This window comes from Linepithema humile, chromosome 5, assembly GCF_040581485.1.
Source record: "Linepithema humile isolate Giens D197 chromosome 5, Lhum_UNIL_v1.0, whole genome shotgun sequence".
Classification (NCBI taxonomy): Eukaryota; Metazoa; Arthropoda; class Insecta; order Hymenoptera; family Formicidae; genus Linepithema; species Linepithema humile.
Genome location: NC_090132.1, coordinates 1,026,375 through 1,051,947, shown reverse-complemented (window position 1 = coordinate 1,051,947; position 25,573 = coordinate 1,026,375). Strand labels below are relative to the sequence as shown.

The window sequence follows — 25,573 nt, the reverse complement described above, 5'->3', positions numbered from 1 at the left end:
ATGACCACGAATGGCACTATTATTATTTCACGACGGATACAGCTCGAGGAGTCGAGGAAGCGTCCTCAAATCGATAAACCTGACGCGTAGCCCGCCAGAAAAGGAAGCGAGGAAAGGACGATTGCATGTGTCGTGGCCCGAATCGCCCGTGGTCCACTCTTGATTCGCGTCTGGTGTGTATTTAAACCCCCGACATGAGCATTCTCTGTCCACCGGGCGACGAGGCTCCAATACGCGCGCGTCTTTCGGCGCGTACATGTTTAACGTACTTGCACGCGCGAATGCACTAATGCGCTAATACACCGACGCGCATGATGCGCGTAGGTACATAACAAGGAGGTACAAAGGCGACGAGAGAGAAAGAGAGAGCGAGAAATGGAGATGCGGAAGGAAGGAGTGAGAGATAGAAATGCGAGGGAGAGGGAGAGAGACAGAGCGAGGGGGATAAAGAGAGCCGGTAGATTAGGCGGGTATATCGTGCGGTTGTGGACGAGGACGTATACGATATATAGGTACACCAACGGCGGCTACCATCTCTCGCGCGCCACGGTAGGAAGAGACTCGACGTCGAGGCCGAGCTAGAAGGGCGGCGAGGAGAGGGGCGGCTGGCGGAAAACGGGAAGGCGCACAGGGGGGGTAGGCTATAAAGGCTAATTGGTTAAAAGCTCACCACTGGCTGCAGGCTTAAATCAAGATCTTGGAGTGTTATAATGGATAAGTAACACGGCGTGGCACGGCCACCGCCACCGGGTTGTGTGTTACCCCCACACACCGCCATACCCCGCTTTTCCCCTTACGTCGAGAGAGAGAGCGTCCTCCTACCCGCTCCCGGTACCCCCCTCGCGCGTCCTCGCGCGTCCTCACCTCGCGCTATAAACCACCCCGTCCGTCCGCCGCCGTGGCGCGTCCCGAGCGCGGAACGTCGAGGGCGAGTATCTTTCGAGTTAAGGACGGCGCGACCGATGCGATTGGTCCGCGGCGCGGGTTACCCCGGTGGGTAGCCGTGTGTGGCGCGAGTCATCGATCGCGCCTCCGTCCTATGAGAAGTCCGGAAAGCCAACCCCTGGCAAGCCGTAGGCCCCGCCCCGCCGCATACCCCGACCGCACCGACACCCCTTCCGGCAACTTGCAGCTTAGCCGTCCTCCGCGCTCGCTCGCTCGCTCGCTCGCTCGCCACCCAAACCCCTTCGCCCCCCCCCCTTCCTCCTCTCTGCCACGATACCCCACCGTTCTCCGCATGTTCTCTCCTGCCGTCTCCTTCTAACACCCTCTAATTTATCCGCTCGCCCCGTTCTAGCGACCGGCAGTCCATCCCCTCGCCCTCCTTCCGCTCGCTCGCACCCCACAGTCTAGCTATCGCGCGCGGCGCGCAATAACTACCCCGTGACTCTCGAAGCGTGACTCCGAAGCGCTCTTCCTCTCTGTCTTACTTCTCGCTGCCGCCGACGCCGTTCTCCCTTCCTCTCGTTGCCTCCCCTCTCGCTGCGCTCTTACCCTCTCGCCGTATGAACGTGCGGGAGCGTGTATGTGTGTGTATGTGTGTGTGTGTGAGTGTGTGTGTGCATGTGAGCGAGCCTCTCTTCATCTGTGTGACCTGCGGTTTCTCCGGCGTTTTCCTACCCTTAGTAGCGCGAGCACAGTGTGCCCATCCGCCGCGGCTCGTCACTCGCCGCGAAGCGCATCGCAGACACGAGGGTGCTTGCGCGTTGCTTTCTCTCTCTCTCTCTAACTCGGCAGGCACGCGCGCCGACGCTTTGGCGACACGCGCGCGAGTCGAAATTCCGACGCGACGCGAACACGTTAGCGGCGTGTCGCGCGATTACTCGCGCGGGGATCGTGACTTGCTTACACGCGAACTCTCCGTTATTGCGATCCAATGTGCGTCTAACTCTTTCCCGGGTCTACTTTTTCCCGTACGTTGCCTCAAACATTCGCGTACGTCGCTAAATGTTCGTCGCTGAATCAGCCGGATGAAAAATGACGTGTCGCGATGATGATTCTGTCGCGATAACGTTTTGACAGTTTGTGACGAGTGGCCGGCGATCAGTGGAAGTGACTCGAGAAAAGTGACGGCGCAATAGCGCATCTCGCCTCGGCGTTACACGACGCGCGAGAACGCTTTACGCGTCGTAGGTGAACGAGGCGAAAGAGAAGCACGGAAAGCACGGAGAAGGTGGGAAGGAGAGGAAAAGTTACATGCCGGGCCGCAGTGGATAGATAGCGGTGAAGAGAAGGAGAGAGCAAGAAAGAGAAGAAGAGAGAGGGGGGGGTGGGTAAAGATAGAAAGAGGGGGTGTGGTAGGTGGCGGAAGGACGATAGGGGGAGAGGGTGACTCCGCGAAGGGTGGGCCCTCCAAGTGTCTTGTCTCCTATCATCCTGTCGTCCAGGGTATCGCTTACGAATGTCGCGCGATCGAGCGATCCGTCTGCGATCCACGACGGCGCGCGAGGACGTCGGTTGGCGACGGTCGCGCAGCGACTAACTTAACGTACGACAAGCCTCGTCGTGCGAGAGCCACGATCAACGTACCCAATGTGTCATCCTGATATGCGATCGTCCGAGGTGCACAGCCATCGCGTCGCGTCGCGCGAAACAATGGACTCCGTTTAACCGTCGGCCGGTCGACGGTGTAAACCCCCCCTTGAGAAAATCCGCGTACCGGAGCGCGTTCGACGACGAGGAACGACGCGCGGCTACGAGCGAGAACGAGAGAGCTCCGATCTTCGGAGAATCCGCTAGCTGGGCTAGCCGCGGAAAAATCGCCGCAGCAGGGGGCCTCTCCGAGTGGGCAGGTACGAAGGATGTCCGGCGAGACGGAGATCGAGGTGTCGGTCGTATCGGAGGAGGACCTCGAACTCGAGGGCTCTAGAAGTAGTTCCACGCCGGCGGAACTGCTGCTGCAAGAGAAGAACGGCAAGTCCGGCTGCGGTCTGAGCAATCACCACCATCCGTTCAGCTTCGACACGGTGAGCAAGCCGGCGCTCAGGCCGGCCTGCAATCCTCAATACACGTCCTTCAGCATCTCCAGTATCCTCGGCAGGCCGGAGTCGCCGCCCGTTGACTCGACGACTTCTACGGGATCCGGTGAGAGGCAATCGTCGGACGTCGACAGGACGTCGCCGCTGCCGTCGGCCAACTCACAGAACTCGCAGAGGATTCCGCCGTCCTGTGGCAGTCCCGGAAGAGCCTCTTCCTCGCCTACGTCTCTGAGGTTGTCCGGCGGTCAGCGCGGCGTGTCCACTGGTCACACCGTGCTGGAGCCCAGAGCGAATTCCGCCGGTATCGGTATCGGATGTGCTACCAGTGCTACCAGTCCGACCGCGACCTTCTCGCCGCCCGGAGACGCATCTGCCAATCCGCTACTGGGACACCAAGCGTCGGCCGATCTCGCGATGCTTTCAAGGTACGTGGCTTTGGATTTTCCGCTGCCACAAATTTTCGTAGTATCAGCGCCGTTAACGCGTAATCATTATCTCTCTTGTCGTACGCTTTTCGTTGAAATCGCGAAAGCACATCGATGACACATTTTCGAAAATTTCTTGCGATGGACAGAGCTGTGCATAAATGAAATCTCTTGGATGATGAGAAGCGCCGCAATCGCGAAATTAGTTGTCGTACAAAAAGGCTTTCAACTGTCGTTCAACTCGAGGTTTCGTCATTTAATCGATATATTCCACTAATTGTATCATATTGCTGCTTTACACACACGAAAAATATCTTACAAACAATTTAATGTCCTCTTTATTTGTAATGCAAACAAACAGAAAAAATTAAGAACAATTTATTTTTATCGGTCTCAATATTCTTTAAATGTATTATAATTTCCGCTAAATATAAATCAATAAACGTCAGATCGCGCGCATCATTCGTGTCAATTGTCCGAAAATCTATTCGAAATCTAAACGATTTCAACACAGTACAGCTGTCTCGCATATTATGTAATGTTCACAAAAGCATAAAGAACTGACACAACGGACGACCGACGGCACTACATTTATGTATGACAAAAAAATATTTTTAAACTGAATACGTAATGTAATGCGACAATGAATTTTACATATTTCGGTCTCAGAAGCAAGATACAGTCAATATATAGAACAATATATATATATCAGATGTCGCGCACTTTCACTCGCGCAAACATAGCTTTTTTTAAAATCCAGTCTGTCTGCTATAAAAATTGTGCATTATTATCTTTTGCTTCAATTTTTAACCTTACATTCTTTATATATCTAGTTTAAATTTCCTCTGCATAAACTAAATGCATTAAAAATTGAAGAGCATGCTTTTTTATCTATTTGCGCTCTTGAACTCTTTTATTCCCTTTAATGTTCTCTTTATCGATTACTGAAAGCTAAGAAGCTATTGACATGTCGATAATTATCGAAACAATCAGCCGCTCTTCTTATTTTGGCTTCAAATATTTATGGTTCGAAAAAAAATCCACGACTTTTGCAACACCCTGTGAATACACGTGATATAATCACGCAAAACAGCAGGAAAACCGTGAAAGTGAAGCCATGTTTCTAAATTCAGTCTTAAAAACGATTAGCGGTAGACTTTGCGTCATTCTCGCGAACAACATTTTATTTTCATGAAAAATAAACGCTTTCTCGTTCGTTCTAACGTCACGAGAAATGAAACGGCATACAACAGCGATTTTTGTAATAATACTTTTTATTAAGATCGCGCGCGAGAGCGTTATGTATCGCAAACACGTGTATCGCGCGCGCATCGTTTATTCGCGTACAAACATACGTTGCACAATGCCGTTATATTAAACTCGGTTGATGCGGCAATGTGACCTTCGATTTTATTGGTTGATGGCGTTGAAATAACTGGTCGAAATTCGAACCTCGTACTGATCGGCGATCACCATTCATTTCGCAGCGTAGAACGATATGTCAGTCATCCGAGTAAAATCCATAGAGCAGATATTAAAATATTAGTTTTTATTTGCAACACGCGGCTAGTAAAACATTTCTAGGATTTATGAAAAAAAAGAAGAAAAAAATATGCACGTCTGCATAATTCAACGAATTAAACGGGATCGTTTAACGAGTAATTCAGTGTCGTCGCTATTTAATATTAATTCAAAAGTGTCGGTAAATGGAGTTGCTAATACTTACTAATGATTAATTAATTCGTAACATCGTCGTTATTCATATTTGCCGCTCGCGTAATTGGCGGAATTGTTGAATAAATTAAGACCGCACCTTCCGGAACAATTAGAAACTCCGCTGCGTTAACGTTTTCGCGATAAAAAAATACGCATTCGTGACTTTGACACCCGAGAGATTCGACAACACCATTACGTCGGATTAATCCATTCACCATCGTTGTTTGCATAATTTTATGCACGTGTGTACAAATGCATGGTGCAATGACTTCTGCATTAGCGACGCAAATTGCACTAATTATATCGTTAATGCGCGTTAAACTATTCAATAAAAATCCAGAAAGCTTTAATTCTTACAGACAGTGGCATGCAATTACTTGCAGCACTACAATCACATTATTTCTAAACGCTTTATCTAAGAGGACGTATATAGATATGCTGGACACTCTAAAATTATTCTTCCGCTTTGAACAACTTGAAGTTGATTTTTTTTGTATAAAAAATATTTAATAAATATTATTTTTTGTAATAGTCTCTATTATTAAACATTAAAAATATTATTCTTTAATGTAAAACAATATCTTAAAGATATCTCAATAGCAAAATCCTGTTTCCAGTATTTTTTTCTCGTAAATCCTATTTTAACAAGAGATTCACCAAGGCTTACTTGCCAAAAACTCAGAATTGAAAATTATTGCGTCTCGATTATCGAGATTCTTCGACATCTTAATCCAAAGAAAAAACGACTTCAAACGCTTCAAAGAAGCCTAAAATATTTTTTGCTTAATGTCACGAACACCTTGTTCCGTGGCACCAATATCCGCACACGTCAACCTGGATTACGGGCAGAAAGGATGTATCCGGGGAACAATTTTCGCGGTCGTGGACCGAGGATTTCCGTAGGCGTGAGCACGCTCGGATCAAGATACACGACATATTGAGGGTGGCGAAACGGTAAGGGGCAGCAACAGCGGCGGCGAGCGCGTGCGGTGAGGATTATATTATGTGGGAATGGACCGACGAAGGGTCCGTAATGGGCCTATTAGGCTGTCTCATTTAATAACAACCATAGCAACAACCACCCTCTTACATTACTTACGTTACTTAAGAGGACCCCCCCGCGCTATCGGATATATCTGCGAGGAACCTGAGCGCGCGGCGCTGCGAAGGGCAGAAGAGACACGAGGGTTCGAGATGATTTTATCAGATTTACACCCCCTCTCGATTGACGGCCCGTCCCCCACGTTCTCGCCGCCCTTTTTCCGCGTCCTCGCCATGCCTGGCTGCCGACGCGACGATCTACGATTGCTTGTTTTCCACCCGTTTACCATTTGATTAAGTTCCACTCGTATGCGCCGTTGGGGCACACTTCACTCGACGAGAAAAGCCTCCTCGAATGGGGCCCGTCACGCAAATGAACTTATCGCGGCTGATAAATGGTAAACTATAGTAAACAGATTTTCGTCAAAGGCGCGTAGTTCATTTTATTTTCACCTAGTAACAAGATTTCCACATCCCCAAGATTATAAATGCTACTCTTCTAACTAGCATATCCCTCAAGTTTGAATTATTCCCGAGTTTGTCTTTGTCATATTTATAAAAATTGATGAAAAATTAATTTCTTCTTAACTTGAAAAAGGCAAATTTTAAAAATTTCTATGCGCGATATGTTACATGATAGCTTGAGAAATAACCGACTTCTTTTTTTCTTCCGATAATAGCGCCGCACTAATCATGTGCGAATGCAACTTAACGTTAACCGGACGGTATAAAATATACGCAAATGTTATATTATACATGAATTTTCATATAATTCAGAATGCAACTCACACGTCACAAAGAGTTGCAAAAGAGAGCGCGTCTCGCTTATAATAATCATGCGCCACGGTACAATAACGTAAAATTACAAATCGCATGTACATGTTCCTGTTCGGATCCATTTGCGCGTTTAAATACAATTCGACAAAAATTCGCGCGGTGGCGTAGAATTACGCGATGATCGCGCGCTCACACGCCATAACACGCGCACACGCGTACATGCCTGTGTCCTGGACGTAATTCCGCAAGCACGCTAATTAACGTTACTGCGCGACTGCCAACGAAATTCGTTGGAAATCCAGCGGCGAAAACACGCGCGTCGGATACCGATAGGGCGAAGAAGGAGGAAAAGGAAAAGAGGGGAAGATAAAAAAATCAATTAGGCGTAGAGTTGCATAATGGATGCGGATGAAACGCCGTGCACGTATAGTCCAAGGTTAAGGAGCCTAAGATTCCCCCGAGAAACGGGCACCAATCCCGCGGCCCATTTAGCCGAGCTAGCAGCCCTTACGTCTCTTCCGGGAGGAAGCGCGCAAGTTCTAGGCCCGATTTATTATTAAATCGCCGCTCTTCGCCGGAGCCTGAGATTCTCGCTCGCCAAGGTCGCGGAGAGAGGAGTTGGCGCCATGCGATCCCAGCAGCGCACCATATCCTCTCCTCTACTTAACTGATCAAATAGTAATACTTCTCCGCAAGAATAAGTATACGTGCGCAGGGATTTACGCGCGGGATACGCCCGGTATACGTGCGCGCTTTATGAAATCGTAACAATCGTATCCGTACTGCTTGAGATGCGACGTGAGCCGGAGAAACGCGCTTTTCGTTGCTCGAGGATTGAGATGTGTACGGTATAACGAAAATTATCTCGTTATAAAGATTACTTATTGTTTTTTTAATTTGATCAAAGAAGATTACAGAAGCCGAAAAGAGCTTTTATTCAAATTAAAACGCGATGTACTACATATGATTATTATTAAATGTTTGAGATACATACACGGGAAAATAGCGGAACAAAGGCAATCGGAGTTTTCATTCCGGTATATCGTACATATATTTAGAAATTAATGATTACACACAAATTTATCTCGTATTCAATTCCTACGTTTCGGACTCGCTCGCATTCGGTCCGCAAGAGCTATTGATCCGGGCGCGGAGTATCGCGGAAATATTTTTTGCTCACCGCGATTTTCCGAGAGCTTATATTCAAAAACGTTACCGCAGGCACGCTAGGACCGCGAGCGAAAGGATCCGTCTAATAATCCGCGACAGAGGCTGCCTCGTTAATTACAGCGCTGATGAATGATTCGTTAATTAGGGTGGGATCGCGCTACAAGTTTCAAAGGAAGATACGATAAAGCCTATTGTGTATGATCGCCTATTCGCGAGCGATATGGATGTTTCGACATCGAGAACAAATGCGGGATGAGAGCGACGGCGACGGCCGTATGGACCGTAGATAGTAATTGCGGCGAGATACAATTCTCTCCGTTTCATTTGACACTGATTCGCCCCCGCAAAGTCTTTCGACTAAAAAGCTGTACAAGAAAATGCAATTAACATAACGAGTATCCCAAAGTGTAATATTTTCATGCCGTGCTGGGATATCGCTCTCGATACTAATCTGTTTTCGACATTTTCAATTGTTATACAATCAAATTGCTACGATTATTTCTTTTTAAAGCGACTCTTTGAAGCTTATTGGAGAATTTGCATTAACAGATAATTGTTTTAATAATGTTTACTTTAGAATGTGCATTAGAACACATTCTCTTTGATGTAAATACGTAACTTCTGTTCTATTATAGCTAATAATACAATGATGACAACTACGGATTTAATTGAACGCTTTGAAAGCCAATAAATTGTTGTTGAATTATTCTGACGACAATTTATAAGACAGCATGTAACAAGAGATTTCACGTAGTGCAACATGTAATCATGCACGTACAAAGAAGAAAGATTAATTAGACGAAAAATAAACGATATACGAAAAGAAATTCTTCGCAATATTCTCAACAAATTAATAAAAAACAAAATTTAAAAATTTACCAGCTATTTATATCTTTTCTCTTTACTTTTCCACGTTAATAAAGCCAACTAATGGATTTAACCGAACGCTTTGAAAGCCAATAAATCGTTGTTGGGTTACTCTGACAGCACTTTATAAGACGCCCTATAACGATAGATTTCATCATGTTCGCAGTACGCGACATGCAGTCACATGCATATAAAAAAAGAGACTAATTAGATGAAAAATAAACGATATAAAAAACAGAAATTCTTCTTCACATTCTCAACAAACTGATAACACAAACAAAACTTGAAAATTTATTAACTATATATATATATATATAGTTATTAATAATTATATATATATAGTTAATAAAGTTAGTTAATAAATAAATAGTTATATATATTTTTTTTCTCTTCAGTTCTACGTTGATATTCCGATAATTTATTTTTTGCTACTTCTTTGTTTTCCTTTTTATATTTTCTTTAAAGTAAAGCGTGATGATCGCATGTTGAGCATACAGATTGCAAACCGCTTTGGGCGCACTTTCGCTAGCGAACGCGATCGACTTCTCATTCTTCGCTGCGCTTCTAACTACCCTCGGTGTAACGATACACGACGAAACGTATCGTGTTACGAGCGATCGTTAACGGCATAAAGAGTTTATATTTGAGAATGGCACTTACTCACTGAGCGCAAGCAGAGGAAGAATAATAATCAATACAAGCAAGCGGTATAACACGTTATTGAAGATGCAGAGGGAAAACTTTAACGGAAATGCCGAATATGGGCTAACTCAGACGTGAGCCTATTGTATATTAAAAATATACAATACACAAATCTAATAAAATAAGTATCAATAAACTTTCCAAAGTGCCTCTTTCAAATTATAAATAAATTAATATCGTACGCATAAAGTTACACGCAAGATTATATTCTTTGATAAATTCAAAACTCTTCTTCCTTAGAAAATTTCACAGAAAAAAGAATTTTAATTATTACAATATTTTAACTTTAGAAAATAAAGTTGATAGTTTTAAAATCTATAGAGTAAGCGAATAAAAAGTTTATTTTTTAATTAATTTCAAATAACTTTTATCTTGACAGGATTTTACTTTGCAACTTTATTTTCCATCAAGCATCAAGATATATGTATGTATAACATCTAAGAAATTGAAAGACAGACATGTATAAATGCGGATTTCTTTAAAAATATTTTTTTTCCCGCTTTAATTTATATTAAAAGTGCACGGTATAAGAATATTATTATAAAGTCGAGAAGCTTCGAAATGGAGCATTCAGTATTATCAGCTGTAAATTAAATATGAAAGCTTGAATAGAATCGCTACACTCGAGAGATCATCTCGGCGGGAAGAGAGAAATAGAAATCAGAGGCGAATCGCGCGAGTCAAGTGCTTGCTCGGTGACCTAGATCGAGAGAGCCCATTACAGAGAGAAATATCGCTAAAGAGTCCTCGAGTACCTACCTATGGAGAGAGAGAACTCGTAAAACGACCGACCGTCGAGTGCTCGTGGCCGTCTCTAAGACGTAAGTCCTACGGAATTAGGCAGTAAAAGGTGGAGGATCTCTCCGCCGAGAGAGATCCGAGTGTTTTGGTGTTTATACCTGCTCCTTCAGAGAAGGGTCCCTGAATGCTTACAAACAGGCGGTTGTCAGATTTCCTTTATCTTTTCCGGGGCATTTGTGTGCCCCGGGCCGTCGTTTCTCCGTTCGACTATGCGAAGCCCGCTCGAGAGAGCCTCGATATCTCTCTCGTCTCGATGCCAAGAGAATCGGGGGTTAAGAATAAGACGCAGCGAAGATCGCGTGTCGCTGAGGAATTCTCTTAGGGAGGGTTTCTCTTAATTCGTCGTTGTCGTTGTATTGTGTCGCATCTATCGCCCGCGCCGACACCTTCGTCGAGGTGATAAATGGTCAATGGTGTATGGCGCCTCGCTACCGAATCGTATAAGCGTGAACGTTGCTGGTTTATCAAACGAGACAGTGCCCTTGAAAAGCAGATCGATACCTAATCGATTTACCGAATGTGGAAGAAAATAAGTTTCATTGAAGCGAACTCTCTCTCTCTCTCTTAATGAAAGGAAAGATGTTTGCAAACGCGTTTGTTGTTGCGCGGACTTAATAAAATTCGAGCTTCTCAAGATAATAAGCAAAGTGCCCCGCGATGTCTGAAGAAAAAAGGAAACTGCGATATTTCGCGCTGAAAAGTTTTAATATGTTTTACATCATAATTTAAAACCGCGTAAACGTTATGAATTCCTAAGAGGAAATTTATTTCAAGACGAGAGAAGAAATATATCGCTAAGCAGATTCTGAATAAATTTACGAAATAAATCAAGCGGATATCGGATAATTTTGCGAAATGTTAAAGCGAATGAATTGTCGATTCTATTTGTTACCGCGAACACAAAATCGATATTATCGACCAAATAAAATGTAAGCGCAAAGTGCTCGCGATCGGACAAAGTCAAATACATTCTCATAAGGTAAGCGTGTATCGAAACGAGATCAGATCGCAGACAGACTGCCGGGGAAGTGCGGAAGAAACACGGGGAAGTACTAGGGCTTCCGAAGCCTCCGCGGCCCACATGTCTAACCAACCGGCCCTGCCTACCGATATCAGCCGGTTGACCGGCGGTCCTGCTCTTGCCTGCCTCTAACCGTGTATATTTCAATTTCGAATCGTCGCCGTAAATCGGTTACTCTCGCATTAAGTTTCCACAACGCGTGCAGCTGCAACAATAGCTCTTAACCACAATCGGAAGTAACGATCGGAGAAAAAGAGAGCACATTCGTTAGGCCGCTAAATAAGAGCCTGAGAACAACAAACCGTGAAAAACGTCCAGTGGCGAATTTAAACGATCTAAAAATTCTGATTACCGAAATGGATCCAAAAGCGCGAAATTTTATGAAATGTTTCATTGTGTTATTGTATTTTTATCCATGATCACTGTGTCGAGAGTGTTTATTTGTTAAAGCTTATGGAAATTGCTTTTGTAAGCAGAGGAATTTAATTAGAGTTTCTACGTGTTGTTCCGCGAAGGCGGAAGGCCCTTGAAATTCGAAATTTGCTACTGGAAGGGTCCACGACGCAGGTATATTCTTCGATCAGCGTAACGATCTGTTCGGGAGCTTCTTGCTCTAAGCGGATTTTTGCTCTTAATAACCAGTCGAGCGTTTATCCGTAGCACGTCTGGCCATTGTTGCGGCGCAAACACCGTTTCCAAATATTCCAAGCAGTGGAGAACTTTGCTTTCTCCCGAGTGGTTGAGTAAATCCGAGCGGTGATGGCCGCCGGCTACGAGCGACGGCACTTATCCCGAACGTAACAATCGCACGGTCGAATTACTCGCGTTATAGACAGACTGTATTTGAATTTACAGCGATGGCTGTTCGTAACTTTCGCAAACAAAACTGAAAATGTATTCAGTGTTTGTGGCATTTGGTTATTTTTTTCGTGTCAACGACGATGAAGCTTGAAGTTTGCGGACTTCGCGGACTTCTATCTAATATCAATTAACTTTTGACATTTAATTACGTGACACTACTCTTGACATTTCACATGTCCATGTCATCTTACAATAATTTAATATAATAGCGTGAATCTTGCTGTTTTAAATTAAATATGACATAGTTTAAATCTCTTTCTACAATCGACGTTAAACATAATTATTAAAACTATTAAGAAAATTTTTATATGGACATCTTTTAAAAGTCTTCACTTTAAAGTTAATATAAATTCCATTTCGCGAATTAAAGAAATCCTATAATATTTAATATATAAAATATTCTAACAATTATTCTAGAATTAAGCTTCTCTAAATGCGTTTGAATTTAAATAAATAAATTTTTTATATTAATTTATATTTCTCACTTCAATTATATCGCGGCAGTTTTTTGTTTTCAATTACTCACAACTCAATTATACGTATCTCATAAATAATTTTTAAATCGATTCCACAAATTAATCGACTTATCGCTCATTAAAATTACAGTTTGCTCTTTCCGATTCTCACCTATCCGGATTTATATCTAAACAAGCTTTGTCACATTGCAATCTCACTGTCTCTTAATCATTTTGACAAATGTTTATATGTGTGTATACTATCAAAAATATTGTACCAGTGTTAAAAGCACGCGCTATTTTATCGCAGATTGATAGCAAGCCGATACCCGGTCGGCATCGGCGGCTTGTTCTACCCGTCGACACTGCAACATCTTCATCAACAGCAACAGCAGCATCAACATCATTCGCGGCTGGCCGCCGCCGCATCGTCCGCCCTCAGCAATGCCGTACAGGTCGCCGGTCAATCGCCGGATATCGTTGACGCCGACGGCATTCGCGGTGTCCTACTCGGCGGCGCCGGCTGGCCGTTTCCATGGAGGCCGACGCACGGCCTGCAGACGCTCGAGCATCCGTCGCCGAGCGATGTGGTCGGCACCCTCAGCCGCGTCAGTCCCGCGTCCGCGTCTTTCCCGCAGCGAGGTGAGTTCGATTCCCTCTTTCCGAGCAGATCGAGACGGCTTATTTAGGATAATCCGAAGAGAAAAACGCACCCCACGGATGAAAGGAAATGCTAACATTGTTTCGCAACGGTGGTCTGGCGCGTCGACTCTCATCTCGTGTTAAAATTAAAGTAATACGAAACATTTTCCCCTTTTTTTTTCATACTACGATTAAATGGAAAGTGGAAATCTAGAACTATAAATTTTATTTTCAATACTTTACACGCAATAATATATTTCATGAAAAAAATAGTAATAACTGAATCATTCGGTTACCTCTAATAAAACTAAGACTATGTCTGAGATTATTTCCACAAATATAAATGAGTAAATAAATGCTTTCGATTATGAAAGCTGTGCTTCGTTTTACCTGACGATAATAACATAGAACAATAATTAACGTAGGCAAATTAATTAATTCATTGATATAATCCTATTATTAATCTATTACTGCTATAACAATATTACTTTATTACAATCGTAATACTAACAAATGACTTTTTACTTTCTTGCTTTCATAACATTTATCGCTAAATCGGATTTTATTGTCTTAGAGTTGACTACATTTTTTAAATTAGTCAAAGAGCAGACATGAAAATTTTCATGCTTCAGAGAAGAATTCGAAAAATTCGATACATTGAACAGACATCGAGAAATGCGCAGACCGATGTTTCGGAACAATCGAGATGTAGAATGCCGATAACTCATATAGATCGCGAAGAGAAGAGGGAAAGAAACGAGGGTTAACACGAGACCTCTATAAATATACAGATATATTGTCCATATACACCATATAGACGCAAGTGTATCTATCTTCGCGTATACAACTACGTGTAAGGCTTCCACGGCTTCCACCACGACAAACCAACGTCGATCGCCTTACCCGCTGATCGTTTTGCTTCTGCCACCTTGCCTAAGCACTTAGGCAGTTACTATCTGCACCTACAGACACATCTACAATCGTTCGCTATTGTTCGCAAGTCACACTCGTTCGTCCGACTTAATTGTTCCCCACAAAACAACAATAAATCTTTTTACGATAATTATAGGAACGGAAATGGATTTTACTATCATAGTTAGATGATAAATTGATTACTGTATTGTTTCGCGTTATTCCTGTTTTGATTCAGGCATGCAGATTGTTAAAGATCTAATGCAACAATTTGTTGATAATAGACAGACGTAATCTAAATAATTGTATAGAAAAATATAATAGAGAAAATATTTAAAGCTACATGAATCAGATTTTTTAATAGATTTTGTTTCAATAGTAATAATGATTCTCACTTAACAAACAAAAAATTGGAAAACGCGTATTTTTAAAAATATATCCTGCTCGATTATATTTCTGATAACAAATATCAAATTATTGATTATAAAAAAGTATTGTATTTAATTTCAGCCGAGACTTTTCTGTGCTACAACGATCATTTGTATAGAGAAAGAATTAAACATCCTGCAACACATCCTAAATGTCATTTTCTCATTGAAAATAAAAGAATCATTAATCTTCGATCGCGGTCTATATTCAAATGTCGTTGTATTATTGTGATTAAAATTTATTTCATCAAAAAAATTTTAGAACGAATCTAATTATTGAATCATTTCTGTGACAAAAAATTTCCGAAGAAAATTGATGAATATTTTATTCGATTTGTATATGTCGCGAAATATTGCATGTCAATTAAAAAGCATTATGTGAAAAAGAAAATATTTATAGGAAATAAACAAATTGTTATGTTTCATTGTTCTCTCCGTATTGCCATGTACTTTAGAAAGAGACGGGCGGAGACGTATAATGGTATTTTACACAAATATGAATACGTCGCAAATAACACCACGGGTGATGCATTTGCATTTGCGTAGAGAATTCAATCCGCAGCAATTATGTCAAAATGGATTAATAGAATATTAATTAGCGTTCTATTAATTGATTAAATATTCAATACGGATAGAGAAATGTATAATAGCGATTTATCGGAAAGCGCGTGAGAGAATTTGTAAATCCAAAACGCTCTCGCCAGATTGATTGACGCATGCGGATCACGTTTAAAAAGAAGAGCGATTAACGCGCTTGCCTTTCTCTCGCTAACGATTTGATTATTTCGATAAATATACAAGGTTGCCTGTGGCATATACTCTACATACATTACAAATATCATTACCAATTTATTATGTGATCGCAATTGTTATCTTTACCAGCTTTGTATCATTAATCAGGTTTATCCGATTATTCTTTATAAGAACGCGATTGAAATATAATAATTATCTCTGCTTCCATAATTTAAAAAAGATCATTCAGTAAGAAAGTGTGAATACCAATCTATAAAAGATGTTTCTGGAAATTTTTGATTGTAATAAAAAATAAATATATTGGAAAGGAGAAAAAGAAGCAATCATGATTTCCGTTAAAATTGGGTGAAAATTTCAGAAGAATGGGATAACATTTTCGCAGATAATAATTCGTGTTTATCGATAAACGATCGGTATCAAGAGGCAGCGCCTCGCGCCAAGTATGTATGGCAATACGACAACTTCACAAGATAATATTGACGAGTTGAGCGAGAATAGATCTCGAAAAAGCAAAAACACGTAAAAATAAATTCAAGATAAACACATAGCTCGCGTGTTACGAAGCGTTAGAAAAGCCACAGAGTGATCGAAATCAACACGCGTCTTTCTTCTGCGTAGACGAGCTGGATGACGACAATGGCGATGATCGCCTGCATCGCGCGAGGAGTCCGTCGAGCGGCGACGATGCGCACGACGATCTCGGCGATGCGGACGACTGTGCGGACGCCGACGGCGAAGGCGAATCCACCTCGACGAGTGTTCACGGAAATTCGGTGAGCGGCGGCGGTAGTGGCGGCGGCAACGGCAACAGCAACGGTCAGAACAACGTCCAAGTCGGCGTGGACGGTCGCGAGTCGAACAGCATAAAGCGCAAGAAGAAGACTAGGACGGTGTTCTCCAGGTCGCAGGTTTTCCAGCTGGAGAGCACGTTCGATATGAAGCGCTACCTCTCGTCGTCGGAGCGCGCCGGCCTCGCAGCCTCGCTCAGGCTTACGGAGACCCAAGTGAAGATCTGGTTTCAAAATCGACGGAACAAATGGAAGCGACAGCTGGCCGCCGAGTTGGAGGCGGCGAACATGGCGCACGCCACCCAGAGGCTGGTCAGGGTGCCGATCTTGTATCACGAAGCGTCGGCCGGCACCGGCGCTTCCGGCGGTGTGTCCGTATCGGTGACGGCGCCGGGTCCGCCACCGCCGTCGTCAGTCGGCGGGACCTCCGCCCTGTCGCATTCGGTTGGCGTCGGCGTCGGCGTCGGTGTGGGCGTCGGCGTCGGCACCTCGTGCGCGCCCACCACGGCGCAGCCCATCTTCTACTCCCATCACCATCAGCACCACCATCACCACCCGGCGGCGGCCCACGTGCAGGCGCACAGTCTACTATCCCACCAGGTGCACCCGCAACCGCCGCCCCCGCCGCCGCCGCCGCCCAACGGCCAACCACCGCGGACGTCCTCGCAATAACACCGTCCGACGACTTACGAGGGCAGCGTGCGGCTGCTGCGGGAGACTGCGGCCCTGAACAAGACACAGATTCCTGTGAACGACGCGACGACAACGATGACGCTTTCTTGCCTGGATCGCGCCGTCAGGTTGATCGACATCGAATAAATGGCGCGCGCGACGCGGATCTTTTTATGGGTCTGCGACGATCTCCTTAACCGATCCCGCGCGACACCACCGGACGCGGCACGGCTGTCTCCTCGGCTGTAATCGGGAATGTTGGAATACAAATGGTTTTCTAGTACGAACACACGGACGATGTGGATAAACGTGAGTATCGGCGAGAAATGTAGAGTTTTCATTCACTTTCAACTGCGCAAAATTATATGTTGTACTATTATATCTAATGCTAAAATTATATCTCTTTTCGAACGCTGTGTTTCACTATTTTTTCAAGATGTATCTCTTCTTTCACGAGATTATCTAAAATTATTCAAAAAAAATTAGTGCAAGATGCATTTCGATTTTTTAGTATAATGCTCATAAATAATAAAACGTACGAATATTTTATTTATACTAATCGCGGATAATATCAAAGCAGCAAATAAAATTGCATTCTAGTAGAATATGAACTCAATAAGTTAAAACTCTACGTTTTCTAAATATAAGCTTATACTCATGTAAAAAAATGTTATCTTCATAAATTATTTGATAAGACCATGTGTCTGGTGCTTGATAAGAAGGCTTCGAGTCAATTTTGTCTTGAAATAAATCAAAAGATGTACTAAATTGATAACGTATTTTCCAACAATTACATTAACAGAAAAATAACACTGAGATTATCACGTTTAATCATAAATGATTCTATTTTGTGGTATATTTGAAGTTTATCTCACATTTTTCTTGAAACAACGAAAAATTTTGACTTATTGCCCTTTGCATCGAGCACTAGAAATATTTGTGCTAATCTACGCAATTGTGCAGGGAATTGGACTGTGATTATAATTATTACGAGTCCCTTCCTTAAGCCACGGGCGACGAAAGTTGGCCGCGATCTCGTATGGTTTCTCTTCCGGTTTATCGCCGATGTAATAATACGCGTCGTACGTTGTCGCTTCCAGTTTGTTCGTGCACTTTAAAACGGGATGCAAAATGTCACGATTCCCTTCGCGATCGATAAAATGGGAGAATGAGACACTGTCCGCGTTCGATTCTCGATATTCGGGATATCTGTAGATAAAATAATACGGTAGCGACTCTCCGGATACGCGTGAGGGAAAACAATTGGCGCGGATACGAGAATGCAATTTCCAAACCGTCCCGCGCGCGATTGTACAACGCCCGATATTTTAATTGTTTGTCGAGTCGTATCCGTTTCTGCAATCATTTTCCCTGTGTAAATAGTTTTTACGCGAAAGTGTAATTCTAAGCGCCGAGGGAGACGCTGCGAGCGCGTGTGATCGGAAACTCCGTTAATGTAATCCGGGGATTAAAATGTCGGTAGAATTTCGGTGAGTTCAATTGTTAATACAAAGTATATACGGAAAAATGAACCTTACGCCAACGTTACGTTTTCATTGTCGCGTATAAGCGCAGATATTGTTTTCGCCTGTCTGCAGAAATTTGAACTCGCTGAAATTACACTGCTTTCAATACCTGATATAATCGGGATTCGCTGTGGTTGTAAGATTGGACATACACGACATACATACACAAACGCGCGAGACACATACACACACCACACACACATACACGCGCACACATACGCACGCACACACACACACACACACACACACACATGTTAAAACACAGGCAGGGTTCCTACGATATATTCCACCTGTTGTGATAAGTATCTAAACGAATAATTTTATTAAACAGAACGGTAGAGCTACGAAATACCGCCTCTCTCACATTGTATATCACCTATCTATAGACGTCAATTAAGGAGAAGATTCGCCGTACCGTGTTTTATACGGATATTTGTGATCCGAGATCTCAAATTATTGTACAGCCGATCGTTTCGTAATCGCTAAATAATGATCGTTGAACCATACAATACACGTCGCATTTCTTCTACTCAAGTTCTGTACTGAACAGCAGCACGGGCATCGTCGATCTCGTGTTGTCGTCTCGGCCACGAGACGATACAATCGCGAATTCGACGGCGATATTCGGCGAGGATCGGTGACCGATCGAATAAAAACGTGAATATCGTTCAAATTGCGCTTTTGCCGTGGCGCCCATAAAGAGATAACAGCGGAACCATGAAACACACCAGCGGCGTTCACATAAAAATCCGGAGCCTAGGATTAAAAATAATTGTTACGCGGCTTTGCAAGGGGCCGTCGTAACTAAACAAATTGACACGGGAATAAAAATCCAACATTCCGCTTTCAAAATAAAATCAACGAACGATTCTTGGATAGAATCGCGATTCGAACGAATCGAGGAGAACGTCGGTTAATAAAACCCGTTAATCCACATTCACATTGCCGCTACGCGCTGTCTCATGGATAGAATCGCCAATTTAGAATTTAAATTCGCGCGACAAAAAAGATTATTAGTAAAAGAAGGCTTATTTCTTATTTATTCTATCATATTTTATTCTAAATTTCTCGCGGACAAGTAAAAAGAGAAGTGAGATGCAGTGTAATTAATTCTTTCGGAAAATATTTAAGTCTTTTTCCATCAAATCAAAATATTATGGACAGTGATTTATATAAAAGTATGACGATTATTCATTTACAGTCAATTTGCGTAAGTTTATTCAACCGATATTCAATCGAGAAAGCCACGAACTGTGAGTAATACTCGCGAGACAATATATTTACAGGAAAAATTTAAATTAAGTCGTGCGTAAAATCGGTTCTTACGAGCTCGCTTAATCGCGCTTCGCAAAACAACTCTCGAATTATCAATTGAAAATACAACGATTAGGGATCGTTAATAACCATGTTCTTAATATATCTCGGAAAAAACTATGCACAGATTTTTAGATATTCTTCAAATATTCTTGGACATTTATTGAATATTCAATTGTCTCGTGATTCGTAATTCGTATAATGCTTGTATCATAATACTTTGTGTTATACAATTTATTTACAGTGATTTTTCCATGAGAATTTCTTTTCATACAACAGCAATTTCAATAAACGCCTGAACATCCATAGATATTGCCAAAAATTTGATATCTAAAAAATATCCAAGCATATTTGAGCGCTAGTACCATTGCGTAATCATAAACAAATATAACGGTTGTGCGTGCACGCTATTTTTCACGCGTTCGTCGCAATCCACTTGCGCGCTCGAATGTATTAACCGCTCGCTGCACTCGCGAGCGCAGTCAGCGTGATTTAACATCACCGAAACGGCGTAGCTAGCAGCTCGACCACGAGGGAGGACCGACAATGCACCTCTACCGCCCACATTCTGCATCCGCTGCACACAGCGGCAACGCATCTGCGTAAGTACACCCGCGCGTAAGTACGTGCACTTCAATCAACGCTCTCGCGCCATCGCACCTACGTCTCTTTTCTGACCTGTGATCTCCCTGGATCTATGTACCTCTTTCATCCATGAACTCTTCATTTCTCTATCTCTCTCTCTCTCTCTCTCTCTCCTTTTCCTTTCCTCTCTTTATCTGTCTTTTTATCTCTCGCTCGATATCTGTACACCACGCTTTACTGCATTCTTCTTTTCGATTCTGTATGTCCCATTCGCAACACCCGTATGCGGTAATCTTTCGTAGACCAGAGGGAATTGCTAGTATCGAAGATATTGTCTAACGCTGCGGCTATCTGTTTCCCTGCATGCGGTTGCTGTTTTGTACGTGAGCTGTACCTACGATTACATTTGCGTAGTACAATCATCTCTATAGAATGGATATGCGCGGAATATTCATGAATATCTTTCGAATATGGATTAAACATTGCGAAGCATTTAATTATCCAATAAACGTCCGGGATTATTGAATGTTAGTGTTGTAGTATCTATAGAAGAGACGGATTAACAAATGTGCATCGAAAGCGATAAATAATAAAATAACAAAATATTATTGAAAGATAATTCATAATTTTTTCGAGAATTAATTTAATTAATTTGAAAGATCATTTCTTTTGTATGAATCAAAGTTTTAACAGTAGGTACATCTTTCTAGGAGTGTGATAAAAAATATTATTTTAATTATTGTTTTAGATAGAGAAAATAATTGTCCATTTCTATATTAAAAGAAAAACTGATAATATTAAAAAGATTTAAAAAACAACAGAAAGTTCTCCCAGTAACAAGATTTTCAAAGTTTGCAATATCGTATAAGTCTGATCCATTTTCAAGATCTAGTCTAATGGTTGCACGCCAAGGCGACTATACACAAAAATACATTTCGACAGAGATACTATCCGCAAACATTTTCGCAAGACTTTTGTTATTCGTAAACAAAAAGCCGACAGCGAAAAACTATACGTGTAACGCACATTCTGCTGTAATAAAAAAGGAAGCAAACGTCTCGTTACGGAAAAATATTGAAACTACACAAAAGAGAGAGAAAGGCGTGTTTAAAATTCAAATGGATTGATTATTATTTAGCGCTTTGGACTGCTAAGCACCAATTATGAAACTAACAAGAAGCTTTAGCTATATTCAATATCATCCATTAACATCGATGTGCGCGCAATTAATTTTCCTAAATAAATAAAACAAATCAAAATTTGATGCACGCGCAGGCCGTAATACAGTATTTTTGAGTAATTAAGAGGTTCACTTTCGTGAAACCAAGGTAATACGAAAAAAAAGGCAACAAAATTAATACAAATCAGATTGAAGGAAGTGATAAATTATTGTTAACTTAGCAATCAAAGATAACTTTTCTTCTTAAATAAGAAGCGATTGATAAATATATCAATATGTTAAATTTCAATCTAAGAGAATATAGAAACGATACAAAAATTCAGAATATTAAACTGTTATTCGTTGGAACAACAGCAACGTATTATCGTTCACGTTTAAAATTTTATCAATACCTTAAAATGCATGAAGTATACTCCGATTTCCCATAATTTCTCTAAAGCTTATTATCTAAAGCTGCATTTTGATGCGCGGCGTGTGTGCGTCGATTAGCTTGACCCTCGTCATATTACCTCCTTTCAAAGAAAGATTTTCCGTTTTTAAAAGCATATCGAAATCGTGTTTGCTGAGGATCGAAAGTTCACCGGCTCATTGTCGCCGGCAATCCGGAGTCGAGTTGCAGTACCCTCGCGCCACCATGCCCCCTCCCCCTATTTTCCTATCGTACAGCGTCCCAAAGTAATCTAACACGTAAGGGGATGACAGCATACTCGAAATCCGCGTCCCTTTAAGAGCCCGTAAGTGACGATCGTATTACAATACTGAATATAAAAAATTTGCCGGAACCGATGGGTTTTTCTCGTCTTCTTTTATAGCGATTGCCTTCGATTAAGAGCAGTGACAAAAGCTAAGATTTTTTTGCAGAAATAGTCTACAAATTGCAAAATAATCATTGTTCAATGAATTAACTTGATAAAAGAACTCTTTGTTTTATAATGAGTTTTATAATAGTAGATAGTACTAATTAATTTTCAAATAGACGCGTCATAAGTAAATTTCAATTTCAAAATCTAATAAAAAATTATTAGGAAAAGTCAAAAACTAAAGACACTTTAGGAATGAAACCTTTTAAAAAAAAAGTCCCTTTACTTTTTGACTTTGCTCACAATATATGAAAATAAGAAGATACAAATCTAATTTTAATGCGCTTTCGATTAAGTACGGTTTCGAGGCAATTAACTTTTAGGATATTAATTTTGCATTCTTATATTTACGTATAAAAAAAGAAAGCAATTGCTCTTTATTATTTATTACGTTCTTTAGCAATACATCAAAGAGGCATCAAAATAACGAAGAAAGATTCGGGAAAAATATCGCTCTTTGTAAATCATTGTTATTACAACTCGATAGTACATCACGCCATTTACCACGCGAGGTCCCCAAAATGTTTACCTTCGTGCGTAACCCGAATTACCCCGATGAGATGCAGACTGATAAAGGATTAATTGTCGTGCCTACCGCAGAAGGTCGTTTAATTTCCTCGCAACCTCGTCGATCGGCTAATCGAGTTAATTACCGTGCGCGAGATAACGCGGCGATGACTTTGCGACAGCTGTAGCGACACGAAATAGCACACGACCACCGCAGATGACGTCTTTCGGTGAGACAGAGAGGGCGAGCGCACAGTCGATTTATCGCGGCTCATTATCGCCGCTACGATCGTTCCGTGACCGTTATTACCTGCCCGTAAAAGAGGAGTCGAGGCCAGATAATTACTCTAATGGAATAATTTTTTGGAAAATCTATCGTTGATGTACCGCGCACGCGGGTAGACACGGCAACACAAGCCACACCCCGAACAACCGACGTTCACGACCCGGAGAGCTCGTTAACACACACTCGGCTTCTCATAAAAGGAAACGATAAACGTAGAATTGAATGAATAAATGCATCAAGCTTGATTATCGTCACGTTACTAATCCCTGGAGAACGCAGTAAAATTGCAACTTTGAGATCTCGACAAAATATATTTGTATCAAGCTTCACTTTACTAGCTTAACTTTATGGAAAGAAATATATTCAAGAGAAATTCATTATCTTAAAAAGTGCAATTGTTAATATCTTGTTTTAAATATTTTTGCAGACAATAAAATATACAATAAAATTTTTTTACATTAAATTCCTAATATAATATTATAATTCTGATAAAGATTGTCATTTCCAGAAAAAAATTAACAAAAAGTGTGTCTTAAAAAAAATTCCCATTATTGAGATTCTAAAATTTATATATAATACACATTTTTAAATACATAAATAAACATTTATATACATGTAGTAAGACGCAAAAACCAACGTTGGAGCATGTTTTTATATTCCACACATTGGGACTCTCTGAGGGTTAGATTAATATTTATGATGCTTCATAAAAAATGTGTATTCATGTTGAAATGGAAAGTTTCGTCCCACATATTCTTAATCGTCTGCCGCGATCTTGTATTTTTCTTTCTCATTCGGCATCTTTCGCATTAAATGTAACGTTTCAAGATCGTATTACACTCTTCAGCGATCAATATCTCTTCAGTAATGTCAAAAAGTTTTACTACTTTTCTTTTAGTCCGATTGTTTCCCAAATACGTAACGTACAAATGTAAGAGTAGAATGCAAAAAAAAGAATGTGTTTATTCGAAACGCCAACATCAATATCTTTCACGGTGTTCTAATTTCTGGTATTAAGTTGAACGGGCGGTTTTCAGCATTCGGTCGAAGTAGTTCGAAGCCGACGATAGAACTCGTCTCGTGGTGGAGAATATGGGGCCCGACACGGCGACAAAGAGGATGAAAGAAAAAGAGAAAGGGAGAAGGATGGTAGAAGAGCGAAAGAGAGAGCACGCGGAGGGAACGAGAGAGGAAGAGTCAATGGGTATAAGCACTAAGCACGTAACTATAAAAGGAGCCGGGGGTTGCGAATCGTCGCTAGATTAAAAAGAGGCTCCCTTTTTCGCTTGCTCTTTTATGCCGGTGCGCGCCGCGCCCCACACGCATCGCGCTCGCCTCCTCCTCGCCCGTAACGTTAACGTTACGCTTACATGTACTACACGCACACTCGCGCATTCATGCGCATTCGATATCTCGCGACCGTCCGTCCGCTGGAAAAGCAATTCGATCTGGCAGCGCGAGCACGGCGGGTACGGCCACCCTCCTCTCGCCCCTTTTTATCTCGCCAGACCTGCTCAAGCGTCGGATTTCCTGATGCTGAATTCGTCTTCGCGATGTGCCCACTCTCGCGCTTATCGGAAATGCAAATTGCGGCAAAGCGCGAGCGTGATGTTTGTCGATTACCGTCGGGGATACCGGCATATGGGATTTAACTTAATTAAAATGTATCAAATGTAGTTACAACACCCTCGATCACGATATCCATCCATTCAATATTAATTAATAAACTTGTTAATAAACTATTTCTATCAATCTATCCATCTATCTATTTTGTATACGTGTATATTTTCGACAGCTTTGCTTTTAAGCAAAAACTCTTTGAACGGATCTTCAAAAATAACTTATTTTTTTCAAACTTGACTATTTTCTGCTATTTGTGTTAGAAAATTTAAATCTGTTAAAAAAAGTTGCCTGTGCAAATAAAGAGATAAATGTAATAACAATTTAATCCATCAATTTTCGAAAAAATTAATTATTTTATATTTTATCATTTAAGAGATTTATGATTTCTGCTAAGTAACTATATTTACATTATATTTGCATATTTATTTGCTAGTTACGAATTAATTTCAAATTAGCACATGCTACATATAAATGCAATTAGCTAAATCCTTTTTGCGCGCATGCAAGTTTACATTCTAATATGGTAGTTCTGTTTTAAAGCGCGAATACTTGGAGAATCAGCAATTATTAGATTAAGTGCTTAATATCGTAACATGCACATAATACCTGCAACGCATATGATACATGTCCACTTCTCTAGTACGCATACGCTTACAATGCTCGTATTACAATTAAGTACAATG

General features: G+C 41.7%; 1 protein-coding gene and 1 long non-coding RNA gene across 3 annotated transcripts in view; one reads left to right on the top strand and one right to left on the bottom strand.

The window, feature by feature from the left end:
* Positions 1–25,573, bottom strand: part of LOC137000278 (uncharacterized) — a 65,771-nt gene that overhangs the window by 29,048 nt on the left and 11,150 nt on the right. The window lies entirely within an intron of this gene.
* Positions 1,504–19,044, top strand: LOC105675271 (homeobox protein Hmx). The gene is made up of 3 exons (XM_012372273.2): positions 1,504–3,403; positions 13,125–13,456; positions 16,168–19,044. The coding sequence occupies exons 1-3, from the start codon at positions 2,802–2,804 to the stop codon at positions 17,007–17,009; spliced, it is 1,776 nt and encodes a 591-aa protein (XP_012227696.2). The 5' UTR covers positions 1,504–2,801; the 3' UTR covers positions 17,010–19,044.

Bases quoted from the DNA above. Each gene is read 5' to 3' on its own strand.
- LOC105675271 (XM_012372273.2), top strand. From the start codon at position 2,802: ATGTCCGGCGAGACGGAGATCGAGGTGTCGGTCGTATCGGAGGAGGAC. The intron at 3,404-13,124 runs GTACGTGGCTTT...ATTTTATCGCAG, and splicing joins GATCTCGCGATGCTTTCAAG to ATTGATAGCAAGCCGATACC. The intron at 13,457-16,167 runs GTGAGTTCGATT...TCTTCTGCGTAG, and splicing joins CGCGTCTTTCCCGCAGCGAG to ACGAGCTGGATGACGACAAT.